Source organism: Meles meles, chromosome 6, assembly GCF_922984935.1.
Source record: "Meles meles chromosome 6, mMelMel3.1 paternal haplotype, whole genome shotgun sequence".
Classification (NCBI taxonomy): Eukaryota; Metazoa; Chordata; class Mammalia; order Carnivora; family Mustelidae; genus Meles; species Meles meles.
The window spans coordinates 103283248-103309943 of NC_060071.1; the positions used below are offsets into that span (position 1 = coordinate 103283248).

The 26696-nt window shown below is 44.7% G+C and overlaps 1 protein-coding gene across 1 annotated transcript in view; it reads right to left on the reverse strand.

The window, feature by feature from the left end:
- Positions 1 to 17076, reverse strand: part of PYGL (glycogen phosphorylase L) — a 44906-nt gene extending 27830 nt beyond the window's left edge. The window contains exons 1-4 of the mRNA XM_046008691.1: positions 16627 to 17076; positions 10835 to 10936; positions 7895 to 7973; positions 4749 to 4852 (exon numbers count right to left, since the gene is read on the reverse strand). Of these exons, the coding sequence (XP_045864647.1) occupies positions 4749 to 4852; positions 7895 to 7973; positions 10835 to 10936; positions 16627 to 16869 (528 nt within the window). The 5' untranslated portion in view covers positions 16870 to 17076. The remainder of the gene's footprint in view (positions 1 to 4748; positions 4853 to 7894; positions 7974 to 10834; positions 10937 to 16626) is intronic.
- Between the last annotated feature and the right edge of the window lie 9620 nt (positions 17077 to 26696).

The following is a 26696-nucleotide window of genomic DNA, read 5'->3' on the forward strand; positions in this document are numbered from 1 at the left end:
CAAATACAAATGCAATGCCTGCCCTGGGCATAGAGTGGAGACAAAGAAACACAGCTACTGTGTTTTGAGATATCAAAGAAAAGCATTGAAGTCGACAGACAGACAGCCAAGGAAGTACACATGCATTGATTTCAACATTGATCATGACTTTATGTCCAGAAAGCCAGTGAGCTACCCATTAACATTAAGTTCCAGCATAGTGGTGAATGAAAAGGGGACTCATAGAAACGACATCTGTACAGTAGATCTGGGAGTGAGAGATGCGGGAGGCAGGAGGCTGACTCACAGGCAGGGGGAAGCCTAGCAAAGGTTGGAGTGAGGTTTGAACTAATGGGCTGATCCAATCTTGTTAAAATGCAGATTCTCAGGCAGTCTGGGGAGCAGTCTGAAATTCTGCATTTTTAACAAGTCACCAGGGCGGGGTACACACGGTGATAAAGTCAGTAACTGCAACTCAAAATTTAAACTTCTGCTAATCTAACCAGAAAGAGAACAACAAAAAATAAAACAAAAACTTAACATGGAAACGGCGGAATTTCATCAGCTGTTAAGCTTTGGTGAAGTCAGAGTCCACTAGTTTGTGTTAATAACTAGAAACTCCACACAAATAAATGAGAATATCCACAGAGGATCAAAACATCCTGACACAAAAGAACTTTCTACTGCTCTTAGGCAAGGGCGGGTGCTGGGTTTTCAAATGTTGGTCGGTGTGAACACCGCTTCCTGTAACAGGAAGACACTTCATTTCAGCACTCGGGATTGTTGTAAAACACGTCTGAAGATACGGCACAAAACGGGACGAGGAGGCAGAAAAAGCTTTCCTCTCAAAAACCATGTGTACAGGAGAGCTGACAACACATTTTTTTAAAAAAAGATTTGATTTATTTATTTGACAGACAGAGATCACAAGTAGGCAGAGAGGCAGGGAGAGAGAGAGGAGGAAGCAGGCTCCCCGCCGAGCAGAGAGCCGGATGCGGGGCTAGATCCCAGGACCTGAGCTGAAGGCAGAGGCTTTAACCCACTGAGCCACCCAGGCACCCCAACAATACATTTTCTGCTGCCCTCTGGGCTTGCCACCACTGGCCCCCTCCTATGCCGGTCAGAAGCTGCATTTGCCCTTTTGAGGGTACACAAAGCGACAAGACACCGGTCAGCAGATCACTCTTAATGCCATCAAATGTTGCTCTGGCTGATTTCGACCTGACTAGGGTAACAAGTTCTGTAGGAAGACAGAACTCCTAGCTTGCTGTTCTTTATTTTGAGTCTCTTCCTGATTTGGCCAGGAACCAGATAATAATTCCCCCGATTTCACAAAGCTTGTTTTTCAGGTAAAGAAAAATGGTTCATTACCACAAGCTGGTCTGAGCAGATCAGAGGAGAAAAGAGAACCCCCCCCCCCCCACCCCCCGGTCCCCAACGCCACCCTTAGTAAATCCTCGGAAGCTGCAGGATGATGATAAATGTCTTCTCTACCTTGCTTTCTTCTGATGAGTCAACAAACCACTCTGTAAATTTAGATTTTCATGCAGCCAGTGATTCCTGAATGTACTAACACACAGGGCCATGTGAAGGGCAGGGGCAAGCTGGGAGAAGAGCTTTTATTTCCATCCAAGTGGGCTGCTGGATCTGAACATCCCAGATGAAAGAGAATGGAGACAAAGCGAACATGGGTCTGCGGAGAGGGGAGCAGGGTGCCAGTCAGGGGAGGGAGGACCACCAGCTCTTGGCACCTCCCTAGAGGAATTACCCAATGGCATCTGTCCTCCAGCCAGCACAGAAGCAGAGGTCAGCTCAGGGAGCTCTTTTACTGACCGAATTCCAAGAAATGCTGTTCCCCTCCACTGTGGAATACACAGGACACGAAGAACTCACGAGCAAACAAACATTGCTTTCTGATGGTACAAGTAACTGAAAACCCGTGGTTTTCTGGAGAAGCCCACAAATTCAACAGCGGTAACTAGAAGCTTGCTGGGGAACATGAATTGTGCATGATTAGTTACAGCGGGCTTGGCCAGGTTCCGAGAGAGAGAAGGGTTCTAGTAAATACTCTTTGATTCAACTCTGAGACACATATGACTGTAAACTTTAATGCGAGGCTGTCGCAATTGTCTTTTTGTCCTTTCCAGTGCGCAATTATTTTCATAGAACACTATTACTGGTAAAGTTTCAACGATCCCCTTTAGAGTTCAAGAATTTTGTTAAGTCAAGAATTTTGACAATGAAATTATTTTCCTTAGGGGGAAAGTGAACACTTTAGTACTATAAATCTTCATTGAAGAGAGACTTCAAAAACTAGAAGTCCATTAACCTTTTTTTTAAAAAAAATATTTTATTTATTTATTTGACAGAGAGAGAGGTCACAAGTAGGCAGAGAGGCAGGCAGAGAGAGAGGGAGAAACAGGCTCCTCACTGAGCAGAGAGCCTGATGCGGGGCTCGATCCCAGGACCCTGAGATCATGACCTGAGCCGAAGGCAGAGGCTTCCGCCTTCTGAGCCACCCAGGCGCCCCAAGAAGTCCATTAACCTTTAAGAATCTTCCCAGCTTGGGGGTGCATGGCTGGCTTAGTCAGTGGAGTGGGCAACTCTTGACCTTGGGGTCAGGAGTTCAAGCCCCATGTTGGCTGTGGAGCCTACTTGAAAAAAAAAAAAAAAAAAGTCCTCAGCTTGGCCATTTTCTTCAGCAATGATGTATCTGATATGTGTGGGGACGTGCCCTTCCCTCAAGAGGCATGCTGCTTTCCTGGAAAATATCTTTTTTTTTTAACAGAAATTGTTTCTTTTTTAATGGTATGATGTTAAAATCCCATCCCAGTGAACAATGGATACGGTAGAGAAAATGAGTTTTTCTGACTCAGTTTCAAGTCATAGAGTAGTGATGATGGCCAGTGAGGTCAGCTTTGGAGATAAGCAAAAGTCATGCAGTTTCTCTTTTTTACAACCTGGGTCTGATAGGAGAGAAAAGGACAGTCTCCTGGGTTAAAGGCCACTGAACAGTAGCAAAGGTAGCAGGAATGATTTTAAGAGTGAACTTGCATTAAATTCTGGGGGAAACGCACTTGAACAGAAATTTTTTGATATGGGCTTGCTGAGTTTCTTTTTAAAATTTTCACAGAACAGTAAAGGGATAAGAAAGGACATCCTTAAATAGTGGGGGGTATAATGAATACTGCACAAGACTCGTTCAAAGACTGAAAACGGAAATGATGTACGGCTTGGTCAGATGGTGTCAGAATGTTGGTCATCCTGGAAATGCCCGCTAACCTGGGTTTCTCACACTGAAACTCTAGGTTACTTCACTAAGGAAGGGAACCCATTACTTTGTTTTCATAACTTCTATGATTATAACATACACATTTCTTATGGAATATGAGTCATGTGGAGGAAGAAATATAAGATAATAAGAAGTCGCCTGTAACCCTATCTCCCAGAGATAATGACTGTTGAAGCTTTGATGTATTTTTTTCCTAGTACTTTTTCTTTATCTTTCTGGCTTCTTTTGAATAGGTCATACCACCCATATGATTCCAAACCCTCTCTTCTCAACTAAAATAAACAATTTCCCATTTCATCAAAATTAATAAAATATATAATAACTATATCAATATTATATAATACCACTATTTATTAAATCATCCTCCTTTCTTAGGCAAAATTAATGTTTTACTGAGTGCCTATCTGTTGCCAGACATTTTACATATATTCATAATGTTTTTGTGAAGCTGGTGTCTCCATTGTGCAGACGGGAAAGCTGAGGGTCAGAGAGGTCAGGCAACCTAATTAAAGCAACACCCCGTGTGGGGTAATGAGTTGCAGTTAGGCCTCAAATTAGAAAACAGATCTCAGTTAGGGGCTACATGTTTTTTTCTATGCAATGCTGCCTTCTAATTTATTTAGGGATACCTAAGATCCACTGGTCCTTAACAAAATTTGGAAGTTTGTCTTTCAAAATGTTTGTCTTTCAGTATGTACTCAGTATTCTCCTTCTGAGACTCTTTTCTTGGTGCATTCTTTCATTACCTCAGACCTTTTAGTTCCTTCTTCCCTGGCTCAGAGGGTGTCAAAATACTGAGGGAGGGGAAGGAGAATGGTGTTGACACTCAGCTTATTCTCATCCTTCCTCTCCCTGCGATTAGCTCCAGCCTAGGCCGCCCCCATCCAGTCCTGAGCACTCTGCCCTCTCAGACTGACTCCCGGAAGTGTGGGAGGGGCCCAGAGGATGTGGGCTTTTTGGAAATCGAATTCGGTATCTTTTTGTCAATGAGGTGTGTGTAGAGGAAAAAGACAGGGAGAGAGAAAGTCTAAACCACCCTTAGCATGAGGGAAGACTATCCCCACTAGGGCTGACCATAAGCCCAAAGAATGACCAAAGATAAAAGAAACAAATACCTAAGAATCCAGTTTGGTTACATAAAAATCATATGAGAGTTATTTGTATGGTCTGATTACTATTATGACAGGTGGTCCACAGTCAGGGGTCAGTGGCGAGCATTTTCAGAGCATTCTCAGGAGTCAGACTAGGTGAGGTGCTTCTGGACCTGGAGCTGAATGATACTGGCAGGCTCTCTGCTCTTAAGGAACTCACATCCCTCAATTCCAAAGGGCTAAGACTGATGGTTTTCAGTGATGGCAATTAAATGCCAGAGATATTAGAAAAGCTCTACATTAAATGTCTGTAAATTATAAATCACCCAGCATACTACGAAGGAGAAGTATTTTAATAACAAACTTTTGAAAGACGGCTCACATACCTGCCATCCATCTCGGATCTTCTGATTGAAGATTCCATATTCATATCGGATGCCATATCCATAGGCTGCAAGTCCCAGGGTTGCCATGGAATCCAGGAAGCAGGCTGAATCACAGAGAACATGGGGAAAGGCAGAGTCATCGGGGTTAGTCCAAATTCCATCTTCCTTTAAAAGACATGGTAGCCACAAAATATTTTTTCTCTGAAAACCCACATTTGTATTTTAAAGCACAGAGACAGCTGTGCGGTGGGTATTGTTTTAAAATAACATTTTAAAATTATAAAATAAATATTACATAGAGAAGTTAGAAAATACAAAAATGAATACAGAAGAAAATAAACAGCACTGACTCTCGCCATTTAGAAATAACACTGTGTACGTGTTGGCATCTCATTTGAGAACAGAGAAGGAAGCTGGCCGCCTTAGACACATCCATTATTGTGTCTGTCACTCACACTGCCCTTTCTAAGGGAAGCTCTCTCTATGGCCCCTGCTTGAAAAGATAGCCCCAGAGAGTGTAATTTACATGGGCCCACCCAACCAACTAGCTGGACATCTGTAGCAACTCTTTTTCTGGCCAGTGGAAATCCAGTGTTGTTCAGGTATCAAGGGGCCATATGCTTCAGGGAGGCTGGGTCAGGAAATGAATCTGGCTTTGGTCTAAGCCAATCATAGTAATTCTATTTCCTTCACCAGTGATTGGTTTTGGCATGGGCATGCGATGACCTATGATCTAATGAGAGGTGCTAGGAAGTCTGCTAGGTGCACTGCAAGATTTCCTTGCTCCTGCCACCTTTTTTTCCATGGGGGGAAAGCCAGAAGAACCACAAAGACCCAGAGTCCTGACAGAATCATGCTGTTGAATAAATTCATCTTGGAGCAGCCTGAATTCTGGAGTCCTTGTTTAGTCAGTGATAACACACATCTTGTCAGTTGAACCAATTTTTGCTAGATTTTCTGTTACTTGTAGCCAAGAGCATTAATGATAAAGTCCGGATCCAGAGCAGTCAAACCAAAGGCTGCACAGGAGTGCCTGGGTGGCTCAGTTGGTTGAGCGTCTGCCTTTGGCTCAGGTCATGATCTCACGGTCCTGGGATGGAGCCCCTCATCGGGCTCCCTGATCAGCGGGGAGCCTGCCTCTCTGTTCCTTCTCTCTCACTCTCGCTCACTATCTCTCTCCCTCAAATAAATAGATAAAATCCTAAAAAAATAACAAAAGCTAGGCAGGGATCTATGTTGTGGCCAGATTCTACGTGAGGGGTTATACCAATCTGATTGTCCTTCTCAGGAATCGGAACTGAGAAATATACAGAGAATGAGGAAACACACAATAGGATCTAAAACGGAAAAGAACACTTGCAGATCACACAGAAATGGGCTGAGTTAGATTCATAGTGGGCTCTAAAACAGAATCCACAAAGGCCAATGGCCAATGTCATCAAGTTACTGGAACCTCACAGTGGGCTTCTGGTCCTTACGCTCACGTGGCCTGACTCTGCTCCAGTTCCTGCTCTCTCAGAGTTGTGGCCCTTTGTCTTTCCTGGGTCTTGATCAAATTATTCCTAGAGCCTGACCAGAACAGGGTCTCAATCTTATCAGTCAGTCAGAGATGAGGCCATTTAATGAGAATCACTCAGCCTGGTTCACCACTTCACTCTTTGACCTTATCAGCCAGCTGAAGGAGCAAGGTCATTAATATCAGGCACAGAATGGGGTTAACCCAGCCAATAAATTGGCCTGGGGCTTTACATAAATGAAAGGCAGGCCGGTTGTCATTCTTAGATGTGTATGCCCCTGGTTCTGCTGGTCTTCCTACAGCCTCATGGAAAGCCTACTGAACTGCCCAATGGCTGATGTTACAAGGTAGTAAGTATCTCTAATACGGATAGCAATGTTAATGCATACTGCCACTAACATAAGGATTAAATACCATGAAACACACACAAATGAATTTCCAGTAACTCGAAAGTGTGCGTAAATTTAGAGATATTAAAATCATTCTTGAAAAAGAAGAAATAGATTATTTTTCAGAGTGAAATTTGATAAACAAATGTACGGTGGTACATTTTTATTATTTAATTTAAACTACACAAGTATACTGTATGTTAATTATACTAGAATTAAAATTAAAAAATAAATTTCACAAGTAATATATCCTCATTGTAAAAAACACTAAAACATTAGAAACAGGGTGAGCACCCCCAACTTCACACTCCTCTCCAGGGAGGGTCGGGGGAGCAGTTTAGTATTTCAAATTCCAGACTTTATTCCCTATGGATTTACTTAGAGAAAATATTTAATTTTTAAAAAACATGAATAGTATCACACTGTGTTGCTTTTAATGCCAACTTGCTTTTTTTTTTTCTTTCCCCTTAGAGGTCTAGCCAGAGATATACATACATGTTCCAACACTTACTTACCTATTCTTGGATCAAGGGGCATCATGTTATTTCTAATACTTTGCCTTAACAGATAATACTATAATAATTTTTTCACATGTCTCCTTGTGCAAGTGTTGAGTATATCTTCAGTGTAAATATCAGGAAGTAGAATGGCTGGTCACATGAAGCATATTTTTTATTTAATGCAGTTGGTATTAGCTTTTTAATGTTTTCCTTTACATTTGTGGAAAAATCATTTCCTGGGTAAAGCACCTGAATTGCTTCTATACAAAAAAGGTATTAACAAACTAAATCATACTACTAATATAGTAAGTGTACCATTGCCTACCAGTCAATCAGAAAGCAGACTATCAAGGGCACAAGACAACAGCGCAATGGTGGAACAACTCAGGTCGCCCCTCACAGGTTCGTGAAGTGAGCAGCTATGGACAGACAGCAGTGAAGGAAAGGGGCCACTTGGGGAACCCTGAAGAGCCCAGGAAGGAGCTGGTTAACTGTGGGGTTTTAAGCAATGTCTCCAAGGGTTTTAAGCAATGTCTCTTTGGTTCAAGTTCCCTTCTCTGCTCTTTGTGTAGAACTGATCAAACCACAGTGCAAACTCAAAGACAAAGATACCTGTAAGCCAGGTCACACCTTGCACTCTTCCTAGAGAGCCTGTCTGGTTCGTCCGAGCACAGTCACGCTCGGCATGTGAGGAGCCGTCAACCGGCCAGACGCACATAACACCTTCATGATGTCACTTACCGGCAAGCCTCCCAAGACCACCATTGCCAAGCCCGGCGTCCTCTTCAATTTCTTCCAGCTCCTCCATATCCAACCCAAGCTGGAGACGAAAGGAAAGCAACATTGGATGCAGGCACAAATGCAGGCCGTTTCAGGAAGCACAGTCATTTCCTCAGTCTCCGGGTCCTGTGGGGAGTCCGTTCTGTCTGCTCCCTCACAGTGTTCTGACAGAAGAGGCTCCCAGCAGACACTGGAGACCGCACTGCGAACCGTACCAGATGGCCAGCAGCAGCGTGGGGAGGCGTGTGTGCTGCAAAGGGCCGTCCCGGGCTCTTTTAGTTAGCTCTCTGACTCTGGGCCACGTAAATCTCTCTGTGCTTCTCCTCTCTTACTTAAGAAAGTGAGGAAAACAGCATCTGCCTGATTTAGGGCTATTATGAACTAAATGAGTGTATACAAATAAAGCATTTAGCATTACCCTGAACAGATATTCCTCAATAAATATTAGCTATTACTATTTCTTAAAATTATTATTATTTTTTTGTGTGCAGTAGGGGTAAAACCTCAGGAATGGTCTAGCGCCAAGCTGACACTAACCAGGCTGAAGGATTTTGAAAACTATCAAAGAGTATGAGGTCAGACTTCTGGGATGGAGTAAAGTTCATCTTTTCATGACCACAACGTATTTACTCAGCAGGGTCAATGGTTGTTAACCCAAAATTGGTTACTGAGTCACTGCCCATGAGGCCTGGGACCAGAGAGCTCCCCGGGAAACAACCCTGAGGGCCAGCTGGACGAGGGTGAAAATCCTCTACTTCTTTTTGAGGTGGGAAAGAGACTATGGGAGGCCAATGGACATCTATGACCTTGCTGTTGGACAGAATGGGTTGCCAGCCAGCTCCCTGCCCCCGAGTGTTTGGCTCGTACAATCAGTGGCCGGTGGGCACCAGTGTGGACTCATGTCAGGGCTGAGCGGTCCTGGAGACCCCTTTGGGCTGCTCATCTTACAATGAGGAAACTGATGGCTAGAGAAACTGAATGACCTCCCTGTGGTGACTAGATAGTAATCTAGCCCATGCTTGGCTAACAATGGTTTGTTGTGAAAATGACTGTATTCTTATCTGAAAGTGAGACAAGCCATTAAATTAGACATTATTTAAAAAATGGGAACATAACTGACACATTTACAAACATACACATACAGTTAGAACCATGCTTGAGGCTGATGCCTGGGCTTCCTTAGAGCCACCTACTTGGATCCCCACCCTTCCACCAAAAGTGGCTTTCTCACACAAGTCTTTTTTTTTTTTTTTAAGATTTTATTTATTTATTTGACAGAGATCACAAGTAGGCAGAGAAGCAGGCATAGCGAGAGGAGGAAGCAGGCTCCCCGCCCAGCAGAGAGCCCGACATGGGGCTCGATCCCAGGACCCTGGGATCATGACCTAAGCAGAGGGCAGAGGCTTTAACCCACTGAGCCACCCAGGTGCCCCTCTCACACAAGTCTTAATAACTAAACCTCCTGAGAGTTCAAAAACGGCCTCGCCTCTGTTTATTTCTGAAGGGGCTTTCAAATGTGCTTCCAGGTGACCAGGGTTTACTGGGGTCCTTGTGCAAGCCAACAACACAATGGGGAAGCAGCTTAAGTGATAAGTATCACACCACTGTGTAAATCGAGTAGCTGTGAACAAACAACAGTAAGGTAAAGATGAGGCCGCTCTGGAAACCCTCCAGGGCTAATGCTACCACTCAGGACCTTTTCAGTTCTAAACATGGAAGGCTACAGTAGGCTGTAAACCTCGAGGAGGCTGACGTAGGTTACTTCACCCACCTGGTTAGATGCCAGGCCAGACGAGGTGTTTTTTTTTCACATGCTATCAGGGGAAGCAAAGAACAGAGACATGTAGGGGCAATGCAATGATTCTTTCATAGAAAATACCTAATGGCCATGAAAGAAACCAGCCCTTCGTGACAGCGGCTGGCCACACGAGACAATCCCATAGCGAGGACAAGGAGCCGTTTGGACTGGCGGGTCTCTCATTTAGAATGTGTCTTTACAAACACACATTCCTCCTTTCAGTCACATGAAAAGGATTAAGAGCTATTTGGTTTTTGTCAGGGAGATCCCTGAAGCTCAGGGGAGGAACAGTTAAATACTTTCCATAAAAACAAATTAGCGTATTAAGTTTAAGACCCCCAGCTCCTCATTTAAGGAGGAAGTGTATTTTACAGCTCAGTAATCAGTAAAGAAAGTATGTCAATGTAATTTAAAAAACTTATTATTTATACATGTTGCCTTGCTACATGAATAACATGATCAAATTTTGATCGTTTTTAAAACTAGATAGAAGTGGGGCTTGGCTGGCTCCGTTGGTGGAGTGTGTGACTCGATCTCAGGGTTGCAACTTCCGGCCCCACAAGGGATATAGAGATTACTTAAAAATAAGTTATTTAAGGGACACCTGGGTGGCTCAATCATTAAGCCTCTGCCTTCGGCTCAGGTTATGATCCCAGGGTCCTGGGATTGACCCCACGTGGGACTCCCTCCCCTGCAGGTGCTTCTCCCTCTCCCACTCCCCTTGCTTGAGTTCCCTCTCTCAAAGTGTCTTTCTCTGTCAAATAAATAAATAAAATCTTAAAAAAAATTCTTTAAAAATAACGAAAGTACATAAGAGCCCAAAGGCTTATTCAGATGCTAATTCCTAAGATGTAATTTTCTGGGGAGTGCTGTCAAAAACTGATAACAGAAGAAAATTCTCATGAGGCAAAACCAGTTCTCTAACTCTGTTTCTCTTAAACCAGAGATCTCCACTAGTTTATATTTCTAATTGTAATAGCTGTAGCAAAAGAGCAATTTTTCACTTTTTTTTTTTTTTTTTTTTTGGTGTTACACTCCCAAGGTTCCTGAATGGAACTTGAAATGTAAGGGGAGAGAATGAAAGAAATATGGAGACAACGTACCTGGTAAATGGCCTCGTCACAAGCATTTTGCAGGCCAAGGTTGATCATGGTATTCTGTAATGTTCGGCCCATGTAAAATTCCAAAGAGAGGTAATAAACCCTCTGAAACAAAGAGAGGTCAGGTGAATGCTATGAGGCCAACACTATTTGTCAACATACAGATACAAAAGGTCACCGATAAGACACAAACAGGCGAGACCAAGACAGGTTCAAATGAGACTCGGAACGATGGATGAAAGGCTAAACACAAGCAAGACTGACAGTTGGCTTTGAGAAAAACCATTTTATACCCTTCTTTTGGCAAAGCAGTTTTTAATCCCCAGGGAGAGAAAAGCAAACTCCTCCAACTAATTAGATTCACTGCTTTGTGTGTGTGTTTTCCTTGCTGTTCACGAGCCTCATGAATTAAGCATATGTTTTGGACAAACAGAAATCAGACTGTCACAGCTCGTCACTCATTTTGTAACATATTTATATGATGAGATTCAGGTGAGGTTGACCATGATCATCTCAACTCATCCAGGAAACGTAAAGATTAACTCCTTCGAGATGCACACAATGGCTAGAACATAGCCAGTGTGTCTGATTACTGCAAGTAACACTACAGTTAATTATTTTAGAATAAAATGATTCTAGAAAGGCCATGGTCTGGCAATAACAAAAGACTATCTCAGGTTTACTGGTGTTTGTCCTTAATGAAGTGGGAAATTTCTCTAACAACTTAGCAACTGTTTGCCTTTGACATAAAGACAGGTAAATACTTTTTGAGATGAAAGTGAAAGGTGCCAAGGTCAGAGTTGCCTAAAACCTTTCAAAATACGATCTAAGTTTAACTAATTAAAGGTTTTATTTATTTATTTGACAGAGATCACAAGTAGGCAGAGAGGCAGGCAGAGAGAGAGAGAGAGAGGAGGAAGCAGGCTCCCTGCTGAGCAGAGACCCCCCCCCCCCCCATGCAGGGCTCAATCACAGGACCCTGGGATCATGACCTGAGCCGAAGGCAGAGGCTTTAACCCACTGAGCCACCCAGGTGCCCCTAAGTTTAACTAGTTTAAAAAAAAAAAAAAAAAAAGAAGATCAGTGAGTAACTTCATCATCCCCTTTTACAATACCTTACTTTCCATATCACTTCCCCCTTTCTTTTCTGCCAAACATGAAACAAACATCTAGAAATGCATCTATATAAAGTCACTTCAAATTTTAGGGATTCCTTCATTACCCAACAGGAAGAACCCAAAAGAAAAGTATTTGGTCAACCCAAAAATATAAAAAGAATGTATCTCGGGGCACCTGGGTGGCTCAGTGGATTAAGCCGCTGCCTTCGGCTCAGGTCATGATCCCAGTGTTCTGGGATGGAGCCCCGCATCGGGCTCTCTGCTCAGCGGGAAGCCTGCTTCCCCCCTCTCTCTGCCTGCCTCTCTGCCTACTTGTGATCTCTGTCTGTCAAATAAATAAATCAAATCTTTAAAAAATAATAAAAAAATAAAAAATAAAAATTATATGAAAATGTCAACTTAGAAATTTCACTTTTTCCCATGTTCATCTTACGAAACAACTGAATTCTAAGTGATCCCATGGATTGTCAACATCCATATCTTAATGGGTCATATCACATGATTTTTCAGAGCATATCTCTATTTTTTTTTAAAGATTTTATTTATTTATTTGACAGAGAGAGATGACAAGTAGGCAGAGAGGCAGGCAGAGAGAGAGGAGGAAGCAGGCTCCCCGCTGAGCAGAGAGCCCCATGCGGGGCTCGATCCCAGGACCCTGAGATCATGACCTGAACCAAAGGCAGCGGCTCGATCCCAGGACCCCTGAGCCGAAGGCAGCGGCTTAATCCACTGAGCCACCCAGGTGCCCCAATATCTCTATTATTTTTATGCAAGGTGTTTGAATATCTATAATGCTGCCATTAGGGACCTCATCAGCTTATTAGCTGCTTCTATCTGAGTCAGGAAAAGTTATCTTTTCTGAGGCAGAAACAGGCCAGGAAAGTGCATGGCCCCACTCCTCTCCCCCTCCAAGGATACAGCCCATATGCCAGGCTACCACATCACAGGAAAGAATACGTCAAGCCACAAGCCACATTTGCATAACATTAGGGCAGTTTTTTCCTGTTCTTCTCTGTGTATTCATGATCTTGATAATAAAACCACAATATATTGCATTTTTTTATGATCTATAATAAGCTTGTTTGTAAATATAGTACATATATATATCCAACACTTCCAATTGTGAGTTCAAACCCCATGATGACTACATCTGTGTTAAATTCCTTTGGTTCCCCCCCCTTTTAAAAAGATGTTATTTATTTATTAAGAGAGGGAGAGAGAGAGAACCAGCAGGGGGAGGGGTGAGAGGTAGAGGTGGGGAGAGGGACAAGCAGACACCCCACTGGGCACGGAGCCCCATGCATCAAGGTTAGGGGAGAGGCTTGACTTCAGGACCCTGAGATCACGACCTGAGGAGAAATCAAGAGTGGGACATTTAACCGACTGAGCCATCCAGAGGCCTGCCTCTCTTTGCTTCCTTTTTCATGATTTCAAATTAGCAGAGACTTCAGACATTTTAAGATCTTCCTAAAAAATGTTGTTGCTTAAAATAAAGTTATTGAAAAAGCATCTCATTACACAACAGACTTCATAAGCACATGAATTTAAGGTGATTCCTATTTTCCCTTAGGTAACTTTTTGGGGGGGGAACCTCATCTCACATTTGGGAATAAAACTTGAAAACCTTGAAAAACTGATCCTCTTAGAGGTCTCTAAACACTTAAAACATATTCCTGGTAGTGAAATATTTGAACATCTCCAATACACCTTATAAATTATATGCATGTACTACTATTACTACTGATATTTTATGTAAATTTTCTACAAACTAGACATTTTTGAAAGGCTTATAAAGAAGACATAACAATAACCAATACTTAAAAATGTTATTTTTAGTCCTAGCATCAAGCAGAGGACCCAGATACTTCTAAGATCTATGAACAGGTGACAACACAACTGTAACTTGCAGGACAGGCAAGAGTTGAGCCTGGAGACACATGGTGGGGGGGGTGGCATCCCAAGTGACAGGTGCATTGTGGGCAGAGGCCCAGATGTGGGGAGTACAGGGCATGGACAGGGACAGCAGATCGTTTTGGTGGGAGAGCAAGGTGGGCCCAGGAGGGTAATGGGAGGTAGGATAGGAGGGATCAGTTCACCTGAACTCCATGACTGTGACAGGCAGTGGGCGCCATATTTGAACAGAGGACAGTATGTGTTGCTTTAGGAAGTTTAACTGGCTACAGCACACAGAATGAGATGGGATTGCATACCCAAATGCCTTCAGGAGCCAGGCAGAGAAAATAAATGTGTAATGAGAGTCACATGAAACAAAGAGTCCTGGGCCAAGAACTGGGGTGTATGTGTCCTGCTCGAAGGCACTGAAAATTTAACTGCTTAAAGGCATGTTGCTGGCCAAATGAAGCACAAGAGCTAGCCATATCCAGCTGCACGCTGCTAGCTTTACCACTCATGGGAAGCAAGGTAACCATGCAGAGGTCTACTTCATACACCAGTAGCCTAGGCCTCCAGCACAGCGCAGAGAAGGGAGAATGCAGGAGAGTGGGTAATTTCAACAGAACCCACAGGAACCTATGGACTTTGGCAATGTGCTGAATGCGGGATACAGGAGGAAATCAAAGGTAAGACCAAAGTTTTGTGTCTCGGTGACAGGATGGCAATGCCATTAGAATTACATACAGAAGATAGCCAAGATTCAGAAGGATGATGATTTGAGTTTGAGGAAATAGGGAGAGATCTAGGTATGTTCAGTGAGCACTCAGAAACGCCGGAACGGAGTCTGAAAAGGAATCCAGGCCAGAGGTCCAGATTTGGGGTTCATCTGTATGGAGAGCAGGGGAGATGGGAGGAAAGCATGGACACACTTACTGGCTCTGCTCTGTGTTCTAATGAGGGCAGGAACCTTCTGCTTAGGGGAACAACTGCCACAGCAGAGATATTTTATTAATGTGTGGAATGAATCTCATTCACTGTGGTATCCCCAGCCTATCCCCATTAGAATATTTGGTTTATACCTGCGCTGAGGCAGGAAAGTGCTGTCCAGTGGAAAACTAGCCAGAGGACTGGAGAACAATAAAGTACCACCAGATAAGCCAAGGGAAGAGAAACACACCAGGTGAGTGTATTCTATGGTGCTAAAGGCTATGGAGGGGTGTGTGTGTGTGTGTGTGTGTATGTATTGGGGGTGGCTAGGTTCTAAAATATGCTCATCATCTCACTCTCCAGTTTAAAAACTTAAAACAGGGGTACTTAGCTGGCTCAGTCCTTAAGCATCTGCCTTCCGTTCAGGTCATGATCCCAGGGTCCTGGGATCGAGCCCCCATCCAGGATAGAGTCCCTGATCTGGCTCCCTGATCAGCAGGAAGCCTGCTTCTCCCTCTCCCACTCCCCCCTGCTTGTGTTCCCTCTCTTGCTGTGTCTCTCTCTGTCAAATTAAAATATATATATATATTTTTTAAAAATAAAAAAAATAAAAAATTTTATTTAACGGGAGGTGCAGCCCCTTCTATGTAAATAAAAAAGTACAGTACACATAAGTATACACCGAATGATTTCTAAGATTATATTTTAGCAGCTGCCACCTTTGGGTAGAGACCCAGGCCTCTAGGGTGTGGAAGCATTTGAAAGCTTTGTGACAGCTGCAGTTTCTTATTACAAGTATTTACTTTCTTTTGCTCATGGGTTCTTTGGACTAGTGTTTTTTTTCCCCATGTTTTTACATATTAAAGATATTCTAATAGATGTTTATATGCATTCCCCACTGCCTCCTTCACCCTTTTCAGTACACCCCCAGCCAGTTTGTCCAGTTTCCTCTCCCAATACATACCCACACCCCTCTCTCTCCGTACAACACAATGCTTCTCCCTGCCAGGTCTTTTCCAACCTCCCCCGCACCCCCCAACCTTCCCAGATTGGCCAGGTGGAAATAGTGCCCCTCTGTGCGCCCAAAAGCTCTCTGAGGAACCTTGCGTCCCAGCCCCTGCGCCGTGGATAAGGGTGGTCAGGACACAGTCCTCCCCAACAGCTTCTGGGGTAGGGTTTAGAGTCAGAGCACAGCCTGGCCCTCCGCCTCCATCCCCGCAGGAAACAAGGAAGTTCAGGAGCTCCACACCCCACTCCTCGGAAACTGGTGGGCGTGACTGGGCGGAGTTCTGACAGTGGGGCGGGACCTCTGCTCCTCCCACTTCACCTCACCCAGACCCCAGCGAACCCAGGCCATCCACGGATCCCCCAGGCCAGCCCCTCCAAAGGATCTAGGGGCAGTGAGGCACGCTTCTTCGACTCTTCTGCCTCTTCTCCACTCCTCCACCCCATCCCGAGTCCCCGCTCTTATGACCATTTGACGGGAGTCTGTGTTTGTCCCCCTTCCCTAAACATTAAACTTAGCCAAAGCACGGCTTTCTCGGTTTTGCTCGGGGCCTAGAACCGTGCCTGGCTTTCACCCAGGAGGCGCCCTATACCTCGCATTAAATGCTGATGGGGATGCTCCCAAGTTTGGGCAATCAGCGGACAGACGAGGGAGGCCCCGGTGGCCGCGGAAGCCCAGGGCGCGGCGACTCGGGTGGGGCTGGGGCTGGCGGAGCGGCGCAGCGCCGTCCCCTGGGCGCCCCCACCCCACTCGTCCAGCCGGACTCGGGGGCACTTCCCCGCGGGGAGCGCGGTGCGGGCAAGGGCGCGGCGAAGAGGGCCACTCCGGGGCCACCTCCCGCCCGGCCGTACCTTGGGGCACTTCTCGTAGTAGTACTGCTGCGTGCGGATCCAGCGCCCCACCAGGTGGTCGCGCACCGTGTGCGCCAGCGCGAAGAAGTAGTCGCGGGGGGTGGCCACGTTGCGGTCCTTGACCAGCGTGAAGTGCAGGTGCCGGTTGAAGCCCTTCTTCAGCTCGGCCACGTTCTCCACGCCCACGATGCCGCGGATGCTGATCTGCCGCCGCTTCTCCTGGTCCGTCAGGGGCTTGGCCATGGCGGCGGCGGCGGCGAGCGGGTCGAGCGGGTCTAGCGGCCCGGGAACCGAGGCAGGGCGAGGGCGGAGCGGGCTGCGGGCAGCGCGCCGCCGCTTTTGAGTGGGAAGAAAGTTTGGGGTCCGCCCCTGGGCGCGGCGCCGCCCCGGGCTCCTGCTCTCCGGCCGGGGGGCGGAGGGAGGGCCTGGCCCGCCCCGGACTCTGCGGCCGCCGGGGTGGGGCCTGCGGGGGGCACGGGGCGCACGCGTGGGACCCCGGGCGGCCGGAGTCTGCGCGCCCGCCGCGCGGGGCTGGGCGGAGAGGGGGGTCGGGAACGCCCCCCGGGGACCGTCCCCCCCGGGGGCTGGGCTGAGTCCCCTGGGCCGTCCGAGGTGGCACCTACGGCCCGTCACGTAGCCGCTCGGCGACCAGCTTCCGGATCCGCGAGTCCCTGAGGGCGGCGCTGGTCCTGGCAACCCGCTGGAGATGCTCCCACACTGGAGGATGTGTGTGTGGACCACGGGCAAACCTTGTCCGACGCACGTCTACTTGCTGTGCCACCGGTGTTATTACTTCTCACCTGGAATGGGGTCCACCCTAAGCCTCTGAAGGGAGCCGCCCGCTTTTACTTCAAGTCCTCCTTGAATGGCCCCATCTTGGATCCCAGGCCTCAGAGAGCCCAGGCGCCTCTTCTGCTTTCAGTTATTTTTCGAAGACGCAGGGCCGCGGATTGCTTGACCCCAACCCATCCCCAGTTTGCCCCGTCAAAAGCTCCCTACTGCTCATCCGCAGAGAAGGGTTGGTAAGAGTCAGAAAGCCCTGCGGTGATCTTCGGGCTGACTAGGAGTTGGGAGCTTTTCCGTCAGCCTCTTGTTTGAATTACCTTTTTAAAGGAAGGCGCGGTGGTGGAGGGAGAAAAGAGAAGGGTATGTGTGTGGAAAATGAAGGAAAACTCACGGAGCCAGTTACCTTGTTGACAAAAAACGAAGTAGCTTGTGGGGCGCCTGGGTGGCTCAGTGGGTTAAAGCCTCTGCCTTCGGCTCAGGTCTTGGCCCCGGGGGTCCTGGGATCGAGCCCCACATTGGGTTCTCTGCTCCGCAGGGAGCCTGCTTTCTCCTCTCTCTCTGCCTGCTTGTGATCTCTGTCTGTCAAATAAATAAATAAAATCTTTAAGAAAAAAAAAAAAAGTAGCTTGTGTTAATCTGCAGTACAGGCTGATCTTTGCACCGGTCACCCTAGCTTTGGTGGTGATGGTGGTGGTGGTGGTGGGGTGTGTGTGTGTGTGTTTAAGCCTGGGCAAAGGCAAAAACACGGTATTTTAGGATGTCAGAGGCTTTTTCTTCTTCAGTAAAGTGTAGTATTAATCTATTAGATTCTATTAGGAACAGTCCATTGCCTGAATTGCCAGCCTTGCCAACAAAGGCTTATTGATTCCTGGTTCGCAACTACTGCTACCCGGTGGGCATGATGATGAAACGGTGCTTGGGGAATTGCTAGATAAACTGTCCAGACCTCCCAGGACAAGTCTAAGTTGCCCATTGTTGGCAAAGAACCTTGGGAAAGTGTGTTAGTGCGGTCAACTGAGAAGCAGATGCTGAGACATGATTAAACGTGCAAAGATTTTTATCAGGGCAAATGCCTGAGGGAGAGAAAATAGAGAAGGAGCCAAGTTAGCCTGGGAAAGCATCAGGCCGTGAGGCAAGCCTGAGCCCCAGCGAGGGAGAGAGGGAGGGGAGAACGGGAAGGGGGCATCCCAGGCTGCCCTGCAGTCCTAGGAAGAACCAGCAAGGCCACCGGGCTGTTCTGGAGCCAAAGTTAACTGTCAGAAGTGTCCCCATGCTTTCTGAGTCATGGTGGTGGGGGGACGGGGTGGGTAGAGTGTGCCCTGGAGGCGTGGCCTCTGCACGTGGACAGCAAGGATATCTGGGGCCCTTGGTCACTTATGCACCCTGCACTTCGAGGTCTCTCAGCCCCATTCTGGTTGCCACCACAGAAAGATAAACATAGGTCATCATAGATAAACATAGGTTAACATAGGTTAAACATAGTTTAACAAAGGTTAAACATAGGTTAACGTAGGTTAACATAGATAAACATAGGTTAACAGTCACTGTGTTTTAAGGTAGAGCTTATTGGGTTGGCAAACCGTCTTCGGATTCATCAAAACCACAGCAAGCATTTCCTGTGGGCTCTGCCTGGGCGCTTGCCATGTGTTCCCTCATTTAATCCTCTCACCAGGTCTGTGGGCAAGTGGTAATTTTCTTCCCATTTGACAGATGAGGAAACCGAGGCTTAGAGAAGGTACGTAGCTTGTTCAGGATCCCACAGGGAAGGGACTGAAGAGGTTTTCAGATCTCTGCATGTTGTTTTCCCTCTTCTGAAACAGGGTTTGGGATCTGTTTTGTAAACCTGAATTCTGACCACACCTCCCCTGACCTATTTACCCTATCCGCTTGGTTTGTTCCATACTGTCCCCTGGCCTTTTGACCTACATCTAATCGGTTTTGAAATCCAGAGAAATGTCAGAAGTCCAGAGTGGCCCCACGTCAGGTCACTTGGGCTCCGGAGATTGGCAGTGTGAAAGGTGAGCTTTATGTTCAGTGAGCGTGTTTCACTACATTCCACTCAGTATATTTAATGTATGAGTCTGTCAACCAAGGGGACTACCCAGGCTCTGCTGTTTTAAATATTTAGCATATTTATGATAGATTTATTATACTATCAAATGCCCTTAGAATCTGTAGACAGCATGGCTGATGGAATTGCCATCTCTGTAATTGGCCGTGACCGTGACCATTCACTTGTTACCTGAATATATCTGACTTATCTTGAAGCAAGTGAGTGTTCCTGGCACTTTCAGGTCCCGTCATATTTGATTTGCTCATTAATATGGTAGTTTGACTCGTTAGGTGTGGTCCAGTGGGAGTTCCTGAAAAGCCAGAAATATTTAACAACCCATCTCTTCCCGTCCATCAAATCACTGACGGTCTTAATATGCCTGCCGGGGAATAGGCTGAGACTGGAGAATCACGTAATGCCTCCATTTCCACTTCTGCAAAATAACACTGAAGCTCTCTGTCCTATTCACTCCACAAGGTGGGTAAGCTCAAAAAAGGTAAGCCTGGAGAAGTACTAGGGTATGTTAGAAAGCATTCTTAAGATGTCAACTTTGGGCTAGAGATTATGTTTGGAAGTGTTAGTCAATACGTTTTAGTGTTCTCCTGGGAGTTTACTTTTTCCCCATGTCCCTTGAGAAGCCCCTCTAGCCCTTGGACTTAGAATCTCTGAGGAAAGACGTGAGCCTTCCTGGTTTGGGACTGCTGGCCTTTGGGAGCATTTGGGAGATGCAGGAATAGTGAAGGCCAAGGGGCTGAGGAGACTGGGGCAGGAGTGAGAAGGTTACATAACAGTTGTGGGGGGGGGGGGGGGATGGCGATATCGCTGGTCTTGCAGTGAGGAGCCTGGAGCCTGCTTTTCTGGGGAGGCAGCAGAAACCCCGGAAGCCTGAATCTGTGAAAGCAGCCTGGGATGTTGCTCACCTTCCTTGGAAGATCCAGGGAGGTGGCAGGACCCCAGGGAAGGTGTGGCTGCTTGGAGGCTTCCAGAAGTCAGGGCTTAGACCTGTTCATAAAGACTCCCCACCCCCAAGGAGCCATTGGCCCAGAAGACCCAGTATGAGGCTGACTCAGCAAATCCCCAAGGGTAGAGATGTCAAGGCCTGAGCCTTCCATCCCCCACCCCTTCCATGGTGATTTGGTCTCCAAATGAATGGACCATTTCCCCCTTTCCTGGAGAAATGAGCACTCAAATTAGAAATTAAGCTGATATATGAAAAATAAAGTTGCATTTTTTGCACAACTGAGTTTATATGCTGTTTGTGTTTGCTTTACCCTCTGCTATCATTGCTAATGCAACAACACATGTTTCAGAAAAAGCTTTAGCTTGTTATGGGAACAAATGAGAAGATGGATTCTGAGGACATTTTGCAAAGAGATATAAACAAATTCTGACAAATGAAGGGAAGTGAGAAATGGGCTAAGCTCAGGATTTCAGCAGATAATCATGATAGCACATACCCTAGAGACAGCATCCCAGTAACCTTGTCTTGGGCCCTTGGTCATGTAGACACCTACGTGAGCACATTTTGACTTCCCCTTTGTGGGCGATTGATTAATTGTAAGCATTAACCATAAAAAGGATAAACCATAAAAAAATAAACTATGGTTCCCTGAAAAGCTGCAGTTCTCCTATACAAATACTGGTTTTTAGAATTTTGTTTCTTTAGAAAGTCAATCTAAGGGAATCACCAACATAGATTCTTAAATGCCAGATACTTTCTTTAACATTTCTGAGCTGTTTAATTACCAACCTTTAAAGCTCTAATCAGTAAGGTGTTTAGATACTGAGGGCTTCAAACATATAACACAGAGAATATAGCTTCTTTTTCACTTAATATGTGCAAGGATGGAGCCTGGGAGTTGGGATGAGGCATTAAAAGCTCTTCTCAAACACAAATGCAGGGCTCTTCTTTTTGCATTTCTTATTGTCTTAGGTGGATTATAGTTCATAAGGCATAGTTTTGCATAGCATAATCTATCTCTGTTTCTCATTTTCAATATTTCTAATTTGTCAATTTATTTGAAAAATATGCATGCAGTGACTACTATGTATCCAGCATGGGCTGGGCACTTGAGATACATGGGTGAACCAAACTGACCAGAGAGTAGCCAGTTACATTGTTTCCCGGGTACTCTGTTTTTTGGGGACTCCTCCCTTCTTTTATCTCCCTCCCACCCATTTATTTTTAAGAATAAGTCTATATACTTACTGTGGGTCATTTGACAATCTGACGTGGTTTTACAGCCATGACTACAGGACTCTCCTGTGGTCACATCCCAGGTGAAAGAAGGACCTGGAGGTATTGGCCAACTTGGAAAATCAACAAAGTAACAATTGAATGAGCACCCACTGTATAAATCCATAGTGTTCACTGCTAATGGTATAAAAAATACAGGCCATGGTCTCTGCCTTACCAAGAACTTCTAGACTATGTTAAGGCACCACACTCACATGAAAATACAAGGCAGGGGGGCCTGGATGGCTCAGTTGGTTAAGTGTCTGACTCTTGATTTCTGCTCAGATCATGATCTTAGGTTCGTGGGATTGAGCCCCGGGTGGGGCTCTGTGCTGGGTGTGAAGGCTGCTTAAGATTCTCTCTCCCACTACCTTTGCCCCTCTCCCTTCCTACTCTCTTTCTAAAAAAAAAAAAAGAAAGGAAAATAAATAAATACATACATAAATGAATAAATAAAATATAAGGCAGACCACACTAAAGTAAAAAAATAATTAGCCCAGACCTTGAGTGATATCTAAGTTCACAGGAAGGAAAGAGTGACTTGTCTTTGTCTTGAAGGCAAATGACAACAGCTGTTTCTCCTGTTTCTCTTTCTTTCTGGAAGTTCTAGGTCCTCCTCCACCCTCTTGAATGATAGTATCTTAGTCATGGGATCATAATACACTTCCAGTTTAAGAGGAAAACATGAAGCTTCACTTCACTCATAATTTTCATTACGAATCATCTTTCATGTTTTTGAGAATGAGATTTGAGGATGATTTAGTGGGAGAACTGCAGAGACAGGCTCATACCAGCAGATGGAGGAATTTGCCATTTGAACTTGACATCTCAGGTTATCCAGTGGTTTGGCAAGGTGGTGATTGCAATTTTAATTACTGCTTTATTTCTCCCTCTTTGTTCCAGATATCAATGCACCAAAACACCCTGAAAAAGATACCCATAATCAAAGACGGTAAAGCAAAATTGATTATTTTCATCACTCCAGCCAGAGCGTAAAGTAGACGGCACTTTCTCCCTTTCAGAATCTTTGATGTAAAATATTGAAATCTAAAGGAATAGTTTATGCTGAGACAGACTATTGGAGCAGTCTTAAAATTAAAAAAAAAAAGCATGGGATATCAACATTTTAAAAAAATTATTTATTTGATAGAGAATACAAGCAGTCAGGGGAGGGGCAGTCAGGGGAGCAGCAGGCAGAGGGAGAGGGAGAAGCAGATTCCCTGCTGAGCAGGGAGCCCAAGATGTGGGGATCGGTCCCAGGACCCTGGGATCATGAGCTGAGCTGAAGGCAGGCGCTTAACCGACTGAGCCACACAAGCACCCCCGAGATCTTAACATTCTTATGCTAGGTTTAGAATACCCTCAAAGTTGGGTGCGCTAGTGGGCTTCCCAGTCACCCATAAGAGTTTACAGGATTAGACTAGCAGAGTGGAGGGTCTCCACTGGAGTCTGTCATGTGCTTTCAAGCCCATCACGTGTTTTCAAGCATGTCGGAACTGATGAAACAGGCCTAAGTGATGTCAATGTGCCCGGGGCAGGTTGAAGTCATCTGGGAGGAAGTCAAGTCATGCCCATTGTGGGGTTTAGGTGTATATGAGCCTGTCTAGCAAGCTGTGGGTGGCTGGTGAGGTCTGAGGAGCTTCCTGGGTGACAACTCACCCTAAGGGCAGAAGGAATCTGCTGATTCGATTGACCTGGGAGGAAGCCCTCATTGTCAGAGGGGCGTGGTGGGTCTGACCGGGACAGTGTGGCCATTTCTTGATTGTGTTCTGTAGTCTAGCTACTTTAGAAGCTACTTTAGAAGCTTCACATGGAGGACTGTCGGTAAAAACGGAATGAAGTTTCACACCCAGTTTTATAAAAAACGCTCAGATCTCAGAAACACTGTTTTCCCTTCCAATGTGAACAGGTGAGTCATTCTCTTGCACTTCGCTCCTGCACAGCTTGGGGGAGGGTCGGTATGAGTTATTAGCTCAAGCAGCAGGGGGGTTGCCTGCAGAATTGGGAGCACGTGGAGACATCTTCTGGAGACTCCCATAAATACAGGATTTGCCATGCAGGGGTTGGAGGTTTGGTAGCAAGAACCGACATTGTGTTGGAGTTAATGGGATGTCCTCTGACACAGAGGCTTGTAAGAACTGGAGAAATAGGCATTATGGATATACTATTAATCAGGTTCTTAGAATTATAAAGCATTTACTAAAAGAATCTTCATTACCGTGTCTCTCATTTGATGTGTAAGCTCTTTTACAAAACTCTGTTTCTTGGGTATTATTTTTATAGCAGTAAAACACACGCTGGTGAATAAATCTAAAGTGTGTATCACAATGAGGTTTATAAATCAATAACTCATGCAGACTCACCTAGATTGGTCTACAGAACTTTATGAGCAGCCTAGAAACCTCTCTTAGACTACTTCCACTCTCCCTCCTTGAGGGTAATCACCACCCTGTTTTCCAATATTACAAATTACTCTTGCCTCGTTTGAACTTTACATAAATGGAATTATACAGAGCATCTATATTCTGTCTGACTTGTTTTACTCAATATTAGGCCTACAAGTTTCATTTATGTTCTTGCCAAACCTCATGTTTCCATTGCTGTATAGTATTCCATTATATGAATGTAGCACAATTACATTTATGGTTTTACTGTTGGTGGATATTTGGATTGTGTCCAATTGTTGATTATTATGAACAATGCTGTCATAAATATGTCAGTACATGTTTTTTTCCTGAACACATGCTTTCATTTCTGTTGGGAATGTAATAGCTGGATCTCATATGTAAGATTTAATGGCATCTTTTTTTCTTCCTGACATCGAAAATGTAGTTTGGCTGTAGATCTACATTTCTCTTGAAGTAAAGGGATTGAAGTAGAGATGAAAATAATTTGACCAGAGGCTAGGAAGAAAGCACTGGGATTGCTTAGACTAGCTGGATACCAATACTTTTGAATCATCACTTGTTATCATATGTTATAATAAATGATAACAATGCAAACTATGTCATTGCTCATAACAAATTTAGAAACAATTAGGTTAGTTTTCCACTGCTACTCAGAATATTTTAGCATTTCTCCTCCCAGAAGCTAATTTTTATATTAATCTTAGGAAGATAAGCTTAGGAAAGTAAATAAAATTTTTAAAAAAATTATTTCTGTCCATCAGCGGAGATGGTTAAAATTTGTGGTGTTTACAACTGGATGCTGAAAAACATCAGTGGGTTTTCTAATTTTTTTATTTTCAATTTATCTGTTTTATGTGCTGACCATTGTATTTCAGGAATTTCAGCTATGAAGACTAAATGGAAGGGAATAGCACTAAGTTTGGGTCCCCAAAACAAATGTTTTATGCTCTTGGCCTTCCCCAGAATCTTTATGGCCAAAAATATCCCTAGGGTTAAAGTTACCTAGTAGTTCTTGACACCACAGTGCAAATTCTGCATCTAATCTACTAGATTTTCACTTGGATTTGTTGAAAATGACATTATTTCTACTTGTTTCTTAATTATAAAACTGGCATGTGTTTATTCTAGAAAATTAGGATGGCATATAAAAATATAACAAATAAAAATCTCATGTAATAGCATCATCTTTTGTTAATGTTTTAGAATATTTTCTTTTACAAAGCTCTTTTTTCTTTTTTTTTTTTTTTACATTTTTTACAAAGCTCTTTTATTCAATGCATGTTTTTGAGAACTTTCTATGTACTGATGTCCCAAATGAATAGAACCAGAGATCCTGTGGTCTCTTACAGGATCTCTAAGACTTGAGGTTACCCAGCAGAATCCAGAACAACTCCAAGATCAGAGATGGCACGGCGCTGGGAAGAGTGACCTCCAGGAGACGGTGCAGGAAAGAGATAACATAGCGACCCTGAGAATGCTGTCCTTAGAAAGACTTGCTGGCAAGTTTGGCCTTAGTCCAGCATCTGGAAACTTAGAATTCAGGAGTTTTCTCACCATTGCCTAACCGATAAGGAAAGTCTACTGTTTGTGCAAACAATATGTTTATGCTGAACACCTGCTCTTCTTCTGGGAATCTGGAATTTTGACACACGGTAGTTTCCTACATGGGGGGCCTCCAATAAAACACTTGGAATCTAAGTCTAATGAGCTTCTCTGGTAGATAACACTTTGCATGTGTCGCCACATGTGGTTGTCGGAAGAATTAAGTACATCTTGTGACTCCACTCATAGTTTAGGGAAGCTGGTTCTAGGTTCAGCAGGACTTTGCCCCATATATATTTTTTGGGGGGGGGGCTAATTTTGCTTTGTATCCTTTTTTTTTTTTTTTTTGCTGTAAACTGTACCTATGAAGATAACTATATCCTGTGAGTCCTTCTCGCACATCACTGAACATAAATTTCATTTATGATATTGTGACCCACTGGGGACCCTTGATATTATGACCCACTGGGAAATTAAGTTACTAAATGAGTCCTTACCTCTAATTTCACGGTGAACCTTAGGATAAAGCTGAGAATACAGGTCCCTGAGTGGGTCTCCTCAAATGCCATGCTCCAAGAGTAGAGATTTGGGCAAGATAAAGGGTTTAATGTCCCAGATAACTTATAGCCACAGGAAGGATGGGGAGACAGTTCAATCCACATCCTCCTCTGCCCTGATCAGACTTGTTGTTGGAGAACAGTCTCACTGGTTTGAAAAGAAAAAAAAATTGAAACTACCGATATTGTTCAAGATACCCTCAACACAAATACAGCCAAACATTGAAGGCAGACCAAAAGCATGATAGGCATGGCTTCAATAGACAGAACTGGCCTGCAGAAGAGAAAGAATTAATACAGCAAAGAGAGGAAATCTAAAAAATAAGGACAAATAAGTAATAAAATTGAGAAATTTTTATTTATAGAGTTCTTCTTACTGAGAGCATGGTATGTGTTAGAAGAAATGTGTTGCTTGGGTGCTGGCTTATTCTCAGTCAATCCTGGGCATTTTGGTTTACTCTCTAATCCCCAAATCACTTGGTCTCAAG